Source organism: Sturnira hondurensis, unplaced genomic scaffold, assembly GCF_014824575.4.
Source record: "Sturnira hondurensis isolate 20B ecotype Veracruz unplaced genomic scaffold, ASM1482457v3 Scaffold0013515, whole genome shotgun sequence".
Taxonomy (NCBI): domain Eukaryota; kingdom Metazoa; phylum Chordata; class Mammalia; order Chiroptera; family Phyllostomidae; genus Sturnira; species Sturnira hondurensis.
Window position 1 is genome coordinate 7,851,801 of NW_028086146.1, and position 12,782 is coordinate 7,864,582.

Below are 12,782 nucleotides of genomic sequence, written 5' to 3' on the forward strand. Positions count from 1 at the left end.
AAATACGAAATTCCTGGCCGGGAAGGGAAAAAAAGGCGAGACCCTCCAGGAGGAGGGTGGGGCGGGGCACAGGATTCCCGAGTCGCTGCCCTAGCTTTACACTCCGCGCTGGGCGCGCTCCCACGCTTGCTCCACCGCGACCGCGGGCGCTCCACACACGCACCTGCCCGCCTGCCTGCTCTCGCCGCTGCTCCCTCCTTTCTCGCTGGTTGGCACGCGCGCCGTACAGCCCAGCGGCGGCAGGAGGAGCCGGGCCGCCCACCACGCGTATTCATCGAGCTGAAATCGCAGCGCGCGCAGTCTCGGGTGGCAGCGGCGGCGGTGACAGCGGCAGTGACAGCACCGTCTCCCCGACCTCCGGCATTTCGCCCGCACTGCGCCGCGGAACCGCCGCCTGTCCTCCGGGCCGGACCCGCCCGGCCAAGTACCGCGCACCGCAGCCGCCGCCGCCGCCTTGGCCGCGGCGCCAAGCCCAACCGCCCGCCATGAGGAAAGTGGCAAGGAAGGGATGCGACTTCAAACGCTTCCTAAAGAATAACTGGCTGCTGCTCTTCACCGTCGCCGCGGTGGTGCTAGGTGAGTAGAGTGGCGGGTGGGCGACGCGCGCACCCTCACGCGCCGCCGGAGCCCAGGCCCCGTGCAGGGCAGGGGGTGTTCGAGGGTGGGCCAGGCGTTGGCACACCCAGTGTTCGGGTCCCTCCGCGCCTGCTCGGCGTTGGACTCCATGCGGGAGCTTCCCCTCAAGGGTATTGTTTTCTGCTTGCCAAGAACAAAGCTCTTCCGGAACTCCCCTGTGGGTGCTCCACGAGCAGCCGGTTCCTGCTTTACCCAAAAATGGTTTAAAGGGTTTGGAAGGGGGAAAGGGAAGCAAGTAGCTTTCAGTTCTTCCCATATGGGAAGCAAACATGGTTTAATTTTTTTTTTTACACCTGCTCTCCTCATAATTTTTGGCCTGAGCCACGCTGCCCGAACAGAGCTTGTGGATTACAGTTCTCATTTGGACTGGAAGAGGCACCTTAGCCTCAGGGATGGCCGGGGCAGTAGGATGGGGGCGTTGCCCTTCATCACCGTAGGCAGTGCCTGAAAAGGTGCCTTCCCAGGCAGCGAGCACCGACTGTCTGCACTAGGCTCACATGCGTGCTAAATTCAGAGGTCACGGAGGTAGGGAGAAGAGACCTAGGAGAACCCAGATTTTTCCCTTTTACTCCCTGCCAATGTGTGGAGATAGCCTCCCTAAGCTTCCTTGCTCTCCGCTTCGTTTTTCCATTGAAAATTATTTTTAAGTCATATTTGCTTGTTTTTCAACAAGAATGTATTGAAGTGGTTCGCTCCTGACAAATCACTGGACTAGGTGGATGTCTGAGCCATTGCTCAGAGGTATGAGTTCTTCCTGTTTAGATTCTGAATTTCTGCCGGTTTGTCTCTTTCACAACTTAGGCTCTGGGATGCTCCTCTTTGGGTTGGAGCCATGTCTGTGTCCTTTACTCTGTGAGTTCACACAGCTGAGGACACGCAGCAGGTGATACTCCTTCAAAGTCACCCTTCCCATTTGGAAACAGAAGCTGGGTTTCCTGGGGGAGATTGAGGGAAGCCTGCCCCTCTCCCAACCTTTCACCCGCTGTTTCTGCATCTCAAAATGTTTGGTGTTGCCTGCTCCCCATTTTAATTCCCCATATTTGCTCCTCCAGAACCTTGTGCAAAGCAAACTCAGGTTTGTAGTAAATAAATAACATTTTCCAGTTGCCGTAGCAGAGGCCATTTCTGAGAGGAAAGGAGAGAAGTGGAGAACCAAGCCTTGACCACTGACCTCTTCTGTCTGAATCTGCCTGTAGAATGGCCAAGTGGCCTAGAGTGTTTTTAGGGAAGATTATCTTGCTTAAATGTTTAAATAACAGATACTACAAAGAAAGTAATTTGATTTCCCTGCAGCTGAATAGATAAGACGTCCTTCATTGTTTTCCTTGTGATAAGAGTCCAGAGTTAATGTTAAGTCTCAGTTTAAGAACAGTTGGGGGCAGGGAGGTGGTAATCCTAGGCTGGCATTTCCCTGTGGAAGTGGAATCCTGCCTTTTCAGTCATGGATTCTCCCGAGATACTCACCTGTTAACCAAGTGCTCCTGGTTTGGAAAGGATTTTGAACAGTTGTTCTCTGGCCTTTAGAACCTATTGCATAAAAACGCCTTTGTGGTCAAGAGGGATTACATGCCTATTTGCAGACCTGGCCTTCAGTTCTGATGGTCATTTTCCTCTACTTTATTTTTTATTTTTAGTTTGCTGATTTGAGAGAGAGAGAGAGAGAAACATTGATTTGTTGCTCCATTCTTCATGTACTCATTGGTTGATTCTTGTATGTTCCCTGACCAGGGATTGAACCCATAACAATGGTGCATCTGGATGAACCAGCCAAACTATGAGGCCAGGGCCTTTTTTTCCTCCAGTTTTAATGTGAGCCAAGAGCTTTATTCAGAAGGGAAAATCAACAAATAAAAATGAAAAGCTGAAGTCTTTCTGGACAGTTACCTCTCCAGGAGCAACATGGGAGAGTCCCCTAGTGCCTCTGCTCCTGGTCTGAGAAGTGTCAAGCGTAGGCCACCCCTAGTGTGCCCATCCATCACAGGCACTTCCCAGGGTCTTCCTTTTTCCCTCCTCCTTCAGAGGACCAGGCCTGTGTGGAAGTTATACCTGTTTGTGTAGTCTACATTGTGGGGGAAACTTTGCATGCAAGTCCCCCCATCCGCCACAGATGAAAATAAAACTACCAAGACATGATCTGCTTGGGGAGGAGAGGTGGTCAATCTCTCAAAGGAGAAGAACCAAGAGCCCCTTCCTCAACGGCTTCTATTAGGTTCATAGCATACAGAAATACAGGTAAAGCTCATCAATCAATGTCAGGCAGCAAGAATCAAATGATAGATAACATTTCAAAGAAATCTGAGGGCTTAGTCTGAGTCAGTGTCTGTCAGGTAAGGGGGTTGCAAAAACTTTGGGAGACATACTCATTTCCTGCTCGAGACCTTTATCATATGAATGAAAACACTCTTAGCAAAGCAGGTTTCACAGGACTTTAGGAACTCTTTCTTATGCTCGATCACCCTGGAACCACTCTAGCTGGCAAAGGGCTGCACCGCCCTTCTGGTCATAGGTTTTTAGACTTAAATGGATTAGAGCCAGGAAGTGCCTCTCCCAGACAGAAGTGGGGACTCAGGCTATGTCAGAATAGCCGGGGACTGAGGGTCCATCACCTCCTCTTTGCTGCAGCCCCCCAAGTCCTTCCATGAAGGCCTCCCAAGTGATCATGTCTGGCTTAGGTTGCCCCCCCTTTGAGGGGTCTTACCCATCATTGACTAACTAACCAAGCATTGGGGGCCAGAGATGGATGAAGCAGAAGCAGCGCTCCTGCCAGGGAGGTAAGCTTTGTCTTCTTAGTGGCTCACAGTCCAAAGGTGGCTCACTCAGCCTTGTCTCTGGGGGGTTTACAGCTCCTGAAACCAGGCAGTGCAGTTCCCAACACTACATGAGCTCATTGGTTTAGCCAGAAGTGAAATTCAGCTAACTTATAGCAGTGACGCTGAGTCCATCCATAAGCCCTTAGGAGGTTATAATGTTTACTTTTATAATCTTAAACGATACAGAAAATTACGAACACCTTCATGTGGCTTCCTTTCTAGACCCTTTAGCACATGGATCTTAAAGAAATAAAAACTCTTAAATTTATTAACTACCCTGACAGAGTGTCACCTTCTGATTACAGCCATTGAAATGTTTGGTCCCTGATATAAGTCAGCAGCCCTGACACTTTAAAATATTTTGATTATTAAAATATTATGAGGGCCATGCCCTGGCTGGTGTGGCTCAGTGGATTCAGGCCTGTGAACCCAGTCAGGGCACATGCCCGAGTTGTGGGCCAGGTCCCCAGTAGGGGGCTCATGAGAGGCAACCATGCATTGATGTTTCCCTCTTTTTCTCCCTCCCTTCCTCTCTCTAAAAGTAAATAAAATCTTTTAAAAATAAAAATAAATAAAATGAGGGGCCAAAGTATGAATCAGCTTAAAGCCTTTGATTTTTCAAGACATAATATGTCTTTTATTACGTGTGGAAGTTCATTCTTTTCATGGACAAGGAGATGATAAGTGCTAAACACTTTCTCAAATTCTTATTCACAAGATAAGATTGAAGAGTTAAATAATCATCTTTGTTAATTTCTGTGAAAGCCTACAAGGTCCTAGAAATAATATCTTGGATTTTTAGATGAGAGACCTTTACTAAAATACCATTAGGAACAATTTTCATTGCTTTCATGACAATTCTTACCACCCCTGTAGTGTGATAGAATGTGCCCAGAGCCTAGAGTCAAGAGTCCTGGATTTGAATTCTGACACTGCCAGGCTCTACCATTTAAATGAATCTCTTGTTCTCTGGGATCCTCAATTTCCTCATCTAGAAAATAGGGATATTTATCATTACCTCATTTGTTATTAGGGTTGGTTAATAGAATGTGAAAAACACAGTTGTGTGCCTGGCATATAATAAGCACTTGATAAATGTTATTTTAAGGTAAATATGAATAATTTGATTCTGAGGAAGTTAATATTTTCTTATGAAATAAAGTCTCATGATACTTCTCTGTTCTGCTTAGTGTCTGCCCTATACTACAGAGTTCAAGGTGATTCAAGTGTTTTGATGACATACCCAGTCTAAGTGAATACCAGCCTCCAGAGCGTTATTCATTTTTTAAAAGAACATGGAAAGGGTTAATTGTTTTGTCTTGTGCCCCATAGCCTGATTCTCAGTTTGTTGAACAGGCAGAAACCAAGGGAAGGATTTTTGTGTTCCAAGCGGGAACTCTGAGCACAACTGCTGTGTGAGACTTTGTGCCAGAGCTTTCTGATCCGAGTCCCCCGGTGATAGTCACTCTGTGTGTGATGCGGGTAAAGCGTTCATGGGGACCTCGCCCTGTTTGCAATGGAAAGTCTGATCTTCTTGTACAGACAGACAGGTTGTGCTTCATCTCAGTCATTTGGAAAAGCTGATTCTCAGCTTACAGGTTTTCAGAAAAGGAAATAGATGTCATTTACACGACAGAGCTGGCAAGCTTATTGACTCTGAATAACTTTCTTTGAATAATATTCTGAATAACTTTCTAGAAATGGTTGCACTGAAGGAAGCAATCATTTTTGGATTCAGATTCCACTGTCTAAAACCAAGAACAATTCCTTCACATTCTCAGTAATACGCTTGCCTCAGCCTCCTCGTGTCTGTTGTGCCGGAACTACTATCGTGTACCTCTGGTGGTGCTAATTTGAGTCATGGGACATGCTCTCTCGCTCTGTTTTTCTGTTTCTGCAATCACCTGCACAGAGCCTTGTGTGCCACAGCATTCAAAATGTATTTTGTTGTCCATGAAGCCCATTTGTTCTGGCAGATCCAGGGCCTGGTACTGCTGGGCCTCTAATCAGCTCAGCCTTGGAATATACCCGCAGTAACCAACACTTAAATCATTTGTCCATTCAACAAATATATATTAGCCACCCACTGTGCGTCCGGGGCTGTTCTGGAGTGACAGCATACGCCCGTGAACAAATCAATAAATACCCCTGTCCTCATGGAAATTACATGTTCAAGTGGAGAGAGGTAGACAGTAACAGTAAATCGATCAAGTAGAATAGAGTATGTTAGATGGTGAGAGTGCTCTAGAGTAACACCAAGCGGGGAGGAGACCAGAGGGTGCAGTTTTAAATGGGATTATAGGGAAGACCCTGCTGAGAAAGTGACAATTGAATTAAGACAGGAAAGAGGGGAGGGAACAGATATCTGGGGAGCCTCGTGGCTTCTTTGAGAAAGGGCAGTGGGTGGAGTGAGGAGAAGTGGATGAGATGGGAGGCTTGGAGGGAGCACTAGAATGGTGTAAGCTCTTATGTTATAAGGGCTTTGACTTTTACTGGGAGAAGGGAAACCATTAAAGATGTGGAGCAGAGCAGTGACATGGTCTGGTTGTATTGGCTCTCCCTGACAGCAGCTTTGATGGTAGACTGCAGAGGCAAGATAGAAAAGGAGATGGTGCCAGTTTAAGAGGCTAGTGCAGTTAACCTATGTGTTTTAATTGTTACACAGATCTTTCTGTCGTGGCTAATGAAGTCTTAGGACATGGTTTGAAAACTCTTTTTGTTACTATAGGCATTTTTGCCATTATATTGATCATAAAACTGCGATTCTAGTAATAACTGGCAGCACCAAGTTTTCCTGTTCCTCTCCTTCTCCTCCTACATCTTACTCCCCATTTCCTTGCAGACCCACCTGAGAGCCGTAGTCATCATGCTGAGTGCTGTGTTGGGGTGGGGAGAAAAGGGATTCTGTACCATGCAGTGAGACTGAAAAGGGGAGGAGATGCGCCTCCGCAGGACTCTCAGAATTGCAGTGTGTGTGGTGGAGGAACACTGCTCCAGGGGCATTCGCCAGACTGATCAGCCAGGCTGGTCTCCACTCTGGGCTCAGACCGGCCCTTACACTACTGTCCATGAAGCTGCCCTGGTTTTCTTTCTATTGTAAAATTCTGCCCTTCCTACTTCTGAGTAAGCAAGTTGGTGTGACTGGAGCAGGGGGTATAATTGAGTGACATGGCAAAATCAAAAAAGCCAGGCTGCAGAGGAGGCCAGGGGCCAGATCCTATAGGGTCAGCAATACCATGCTGATGAGTTCAGACATGGTCCTGGGGATCAAGTTGGGCAATGACAGTTAGAACTGTGCTTGGAAAAGATCGTTGAGGTGGATGGATATGGAAAATGGATCCAAAGAGGGCAAATGTGCAGGTGGGCAGACCGACCATGGGATTCCTGTTAAGATGCAGACAGGGAGAGATGGTGATCTCTGCTGGGCAGCTGCAGTGTGAGTGGAAAGGAAAAGACATTTGTGCTCCGTCTTCTGTGGGTTAACCTGCTGGTGCTTGGCTGGATTTGGTCCATAGGAGAAGGAGGTGGTAACCTCTAGCAGAAGAGGGAGTCCTAGAGGGGACACCAGCTTGAAAAGAACTACTATGTTCTGCCATTGTACAGAACCAGTATCTACCTGGTATTTATTACCCTGTAGTTAGAATACATTCTAATTTTCCTGCCTCTCGTACTGACCGACCTATAAACCTTAGAGGGAAGGAATTCTGTGGTGCTTCTCTGGGCCTCCACAGCTCCTGTCACAGGGCTGGTAGGCTTAATGCATTTGTTGAATTGTTGAGTCATTTCTGACCCAGAGAGTTAGTAAAATGTCCTTGTTTATTGAGGGAATAAATGAGCCCAAAGTTTAACTCAAACTTCATTTCTGCCATAAATTCATTTCAGCCTCCTCTGATCTGCATCTTTAAGAAAGATTAACACATAATCTACATGTATATCAAGAATGTTTCCCTTTTCTTCCTCAAAACAAAAATATAGGCCCCTTGGGGGGAAAAGCACTCCTATTACCCCTAGTAGGCACCAGGAAATAAAATGACTCCATAAAGTAATGGACTCATAAAAGCTATGTAAGACAATACATCTGATAGTTAAACTCTCTGGGTCTTTGTTTCTTATCAAAAAGAAGAGGGATTTAGATTAACTAGAAGAACAAAGAGAATTCCATTCTTGTGCCAACTCCCTGATAGGTGGGATATGTTTGTTAAGAAAGGATTGAAAACAAAAGTTCTGAAATTGATTGCTGATGTTTGTCAAAGCCGTAGGGTCTGGAAGTAGTGGTATGTGTCCTGAATACTTACTTACTGACCTTGTGTTAGTAGGTGAGTGGATAAAACAACTGTGGGACATTTACATAATGGATTTCACGCTTTGTGACAGTATGGATGGACCCGGAGAACATTATGCTAAGTGAAATAAGCCAGTTAGAGAAAGAGACAAATACCATACGATTCACTCATATGTAGAATCTAATGAACGAACTGAACTAACAAGCACAATAGAGACAGACTCATAGATGGAGAGCTGGGTTAACAACTATGAGGTGGGATCAGAGGGTAGAGAAATTGAACAAGAAGGAAAAAGGACACATGGACAGGGACAACAGTATGGTAATTGTGGGAGAGAGGAAATATAAGGGGGACAAATGGTAATGGAAAAATACAATAAGAAAGAAAGGAAATCTCTCGCAGTTCCTCCTAGCTTTAAGATTCCTCAGTTCATTGCTAGGAGCCAGAGGAATTCTTCCATGGGGAACTGAGGGAAGGTTAAAGGTCATTACCAGAGGATAAAATGACCTGGACATTGAGTCAGTTGTTCTGCATTTGAAATGCTTGACCAGTGACTTGAATATAATCATGTAAATTGTATTTGGGGCTATTAATCAGATCATACTCTATGTCAGTATTAGATTATTCATTAGAGGAGTAATAAGAGTTCCAATAAAGATATAATATATGTAGTTTGTACATATCTGCTATGTACCTTAGAAAAAAAGTCCTTTAGCTGGCTTGGCCTGAGTTCCACATATTGAAGAATTAGAAAAAGAATTTTGGGCTTTGAATGCCTAGATCTGGTGCTTTCATCTTTGAAACCAAATCAGAACCCATCAGATGTAGGGAATCACTGAAAAGACTGATTTGGGGGTGTTTTATACACCCAATACATGCCTCCAGTCTGTCACACAAAACCCTCACACAAAATCACCTGAAATTATAAAACAAGTCTTTAGAAATTATTTTAAGTGCTAGACTCTGCGCATCAGAGTTATATACATTTTTAAAATATATATTTTATTGATTATGCCATTACAGTTGTCCCATTTCCCCCTTTCATTCCCCTCCACCCAGCACACCCCCTCCCCCACCATTTCCCCCCTTTCGTTCATGTCCGTGTGTCACAAGTTCTGTAGATTCTATATTTCCCATATTATTCTTGCCCCTCCTCCATCTATTTTCTACCTACCGTCTGTGCTACTTATTCTCTGTACCTTCTCCCCCCTTCTTCTCCTCCCACTCCCCTGATGCTAACCCTCCATGTTATCTCCATTTCTATGGTTCTGCTCCTGATCTAGCTGTCCTCTTAGTTTGCTTTTGTTTTAGGTGTGGTTGTTAATAACGGTGATTTTGCTGTCCTTTCACTGTTCATAGTTTTTATCTTCTTCTTCTTAGATAAATCCCTTTAACATTTCATATAATAAGGGCTTGGTGATGATGAACTCCTTGAATTTGCCCTTATCTGAGAAGCACTTTATCTGCCCTTCCATTCTAAATGAAAGCTTTGCTAGATAGATAGCTTTGCTTTGGATGTAGGTCTTTGGATTTCATGACTTGGAGTACTTCTTTCTAGTCCCTTCTTGCCTGTAAGGTCTCTTTTGAGAAATCACCTGACAGTCTGATGAGAATTCCTTTGTACGTGACTGTCCCCTTATCTCTTTCTGCTTCTAGAATTCTCTCCTTCATTTTAATCTTGGCTAATGTAATTATGATGTGCCTTGGTGTGTTCCTTCTTGAGTCCAACTTCTTTGGGACTCTCTGAGCTTCCTGGATTTCCTGGAAGTCTATTTCCTTTGCCAGACTGGGGAAGTTCTCCTTTATTATTTGTTCAAATAAGTTTTCCACTTGTCCCTCTTCCTCTTCCCCTTCTGGTATCTCTATAATTTGGATGTTGGAACATTTAAAGATGTCCTGAAGGTTCCTAAGCCTCTCCTCATTTTTTCAAATTCTTGTTTCTTCATTCTTTTCTGGTTGGATGTTTCTTTCTTCCTTCTGGTCCACTCCCTTGATTTGAGTCCCAGTTTCCTTTCCATCACTATTGGTTTCCTGTGCATCTCCCTTCATTTCAATTAGTTTAGCCTTCATATGTTCCTCTAATTTGTGACTAAAATCAACCAGTTCTGTGAGCATCCTGATCACCAGTATTTTGAACTGTGCATCTGATAGGTTGGCTATCTCTTGGTCACTTAGATGTATTGGCTCTGGAGCTTTGAGCTGTTCTTCTTTGAGCCATAATGTTTTGGTTTGTTTTCGCCTGTTATGTATGAGGGGAGGAACCTTAGGTGTTCACCAGGGCAGGGTGACCCAGTTGCTGGGTTGTGAAGCTGTATGTGTGGGCAAGGTCAGAGAGGGGCAGTGGTGCTCGTTCCACACTCTCTCTCGGATTTTGGGCCCTTCTGGTGCTAGTTCCTGGATATGTGGACTTGTGCACTGTCTGAGACCCTGTAGGTCTCTCCAATGAACTCTGTGAGTCTGGGAGCCTCTCCTGGCACCTCGACCCCTGAAAGTTTTTCCAGTTGGTGCTTTTAGGCTTTAATTCCCGTCACTGGGGCCCTGGTTTGTGCAGTCTGTCTCACTGCTTGCTCCTTTGCCTGGTTTATCTAAGTGTGAATGTGTGACCGTGGTCAGCTAGCCACCTGTCGCCCTCACTGGGTCTGCCCATTGCCACCCTGTGCCTGGGATCTGCCAACCGCCGCCTATGCACCTGGGTCGTCCTGGCCACTTTTTCCTGTGTGACCCCTCTCCACCAGCTGCTGGCTCCACCCCTCTTACTGGTCTGGCTGAATGGTTCGTTGTTGTCAGACTTCTGTACAGTTCAGTTTTCTGTCTGTTTTGGTTGTGTTTTTTTTTTACTAAAACTTTGTTTTCATAAACTTGGTTGTGCAAGGAGGCACAGTGTTTCCACCTATGCCTCCATCTTGGCCGGAAGTCAGTATAAACATTCTTAATGCATCTTTTGGGAGGCCTGTATAAATGGTTTACGTGCAGAGAAAAGGGAGGGGATTGTGTATATGTGTCTGTGTTCAGCTTTAGTGCTCAGAAAAAAAGATGGTTGATAAATATTCAGTATTTTGTTAGGTGTTGCTTAACCTGAGATATGTTGTTTACAGATATACAATAAAACTACAGAATTGAATTTATCCAAAATTTGAGCCACAGACAGAAGAAATAAAGGTAGCTTCAAATGAAGACACAAGACGAAGAAAATTATCGTATGCTAAATCAGGATGTAGTAGAGCTCATGTAGTACCTCGGGTGGGTGGAAAACCCTGGGTTAGCCAGACAACGTGTGAATAAATGGGATTAGGAATCAGCTGTTTGAGAGCATACGCATGCTCATGTGAGCACTTGCTGGTAAAGGAAGAAAGCTTCCCACATTAATTACTTATGAGAATTGTGAGTACCTTAACAGAGCTGGGAATGAAAATAACTGTCCTGTAGGGAGGGCATCAGTGACACACTGGCCTGGTGCCAGGGAAACTCTGTTCCCCTGAGGAATTGCAGCTCTCCCTTTGCTGGAGATCTGGGGTCACATGTGCTGTGGGGACTCCAGCTCTCTCGAAGAAAATGCGAAGAAAATGCACTCATTTTAGTTGACATTGAGTGGCCCATTTAAACTCCCTCACAGCAGCGTCTGTAAAAGTAGCGCGTGTTGCAGTGGCCGCTCCTATTTTGAATGTTAAGCATGCCTCTAATAGCAGGCAATATTGGAGACACTGCTTTTGAGCCAATAATTCATGTTGGAGCTATAGTTTAGCTCGCAGATAGATTTAGAAGGCAAGGATTCATTATCCTGCTGAGGAAACAGTACCAAATTGCAACAAAGAGTGCCCTGTTGCAATTAGTCCGCTCCACAGTAACACCTCTGTTAATGGAAAGGAACTATTTCTGTGACTCACTGTTTGCCAGCAATGTTACTAACCGTGGGTTTGGACTGCCAGTTCCACCAGCAGAGGTAGGGTATTTCCTTTCCAGTGAATACTCCCGTACTTTCCTGCATGGATGGACCTTGTGCTGTGTGTCCGATTGTTCCTCTCCCAGGCCGAGGCCCAGCTGTGTGAGCTCAAGGCAGCAGTGCCACTCAGTCAGGAGTGGAGGATGCTGTGGTTCATTTTCCATCCCAAGACCCCAACCCAGCACTCAGGAGATCAGACCCTCTCACCAGGCACTCCATGCTCAAGCTGAAGCCTTTGTTCTCAGGGCCCTTTTGGTTGCAGAGTCCCTAACCATGTCCAGAGACAGGACAGTTGTCACAGTAGATCTTCACATGACTAGGACAGGTCCCCAAACTAGCATCATGTGACTTTTTGCTGGGTCTGCACGTGGAAGCAAGGAGATGGCCTTTGAGATCAGCACATTGATTCAGCAAGCACCTTCCAGGGGATCTGTACTGCGTGCTTACTGTTACGACTGCACTGAGACAACTTTTGGGGCTCAGTGCACTCAATGGTTAAAACTACTTTTAGTGACTCGACTAAGGTAAACCCTTAGAGGAGACAACTTCAGTGAGACCATAGAATTAATTTTTTTTACCACTGTTTTATTGCTTGACAGTTAACTGGTTACTTATAACTCAGTGAAGAATTAAGTCAACAAAAAAATGCACCATTGCCAGGAATGCCTAACTATAGAAAGTCTAAGTCCAAGCCTCTTCCCATTACTGGAAAATAAACTGATTTTTCTCAATTTCATATACTTAATACTTTTCTGAGTCAATAATTCACGTTGGAGCTATAGTTTAGCTCACAGATAGATTTAGAAGGCAAAAATTCATTATCCTGCTGAGGAAACAGCCCCATATTGCAACAAAGAGTGCCCTGTTGCAATTAGTCTGAGCCCCTTAACCACTATATAGGTTTCATGTAAGATTCTCCAAATTATGAGACAATGAGGGAGACATTTTGAAAAGTTCTTTCTCTTATGGTTAAACAAACATAATAGCTAATATTTATTGAGGGCTTACTATGAGATGTGTGCACACTTCTTTCCCATTTGACCCTCAGCACCGTGAGGTGGGAAGTTTACTCATTGTACTGATACAGGGATGGAAACTTACAAGACTTAAATT

At 45.1% G+C, this 12,782-nt stretch overlaps 1 protein-coding gene across 1 annotated transcript in view; it reads left to right on the forward strand.

Annotated features, from left to right (window-relative positions):
* Nucleotides 1-42: 42 nt before the first annotated feature.
* Nucleotides 43-12,782, forward strand: part of SLC1A1 (solute carrier family 1 member 1) — a 74,311-nt gene continuing 61,571 nt past the window's right edge. Inside the window, exon 1 of the mRNA XM_037061761.1 lies at nt 43-576. Within this exon, the coding sequence (XP_036917656.1) occupies nt 486-576 (91 nt within the window). The 5' untranslated portion in view covers nt 43-485. The remainder of the gene's footprint in view (nt 577-12,782) is intronic.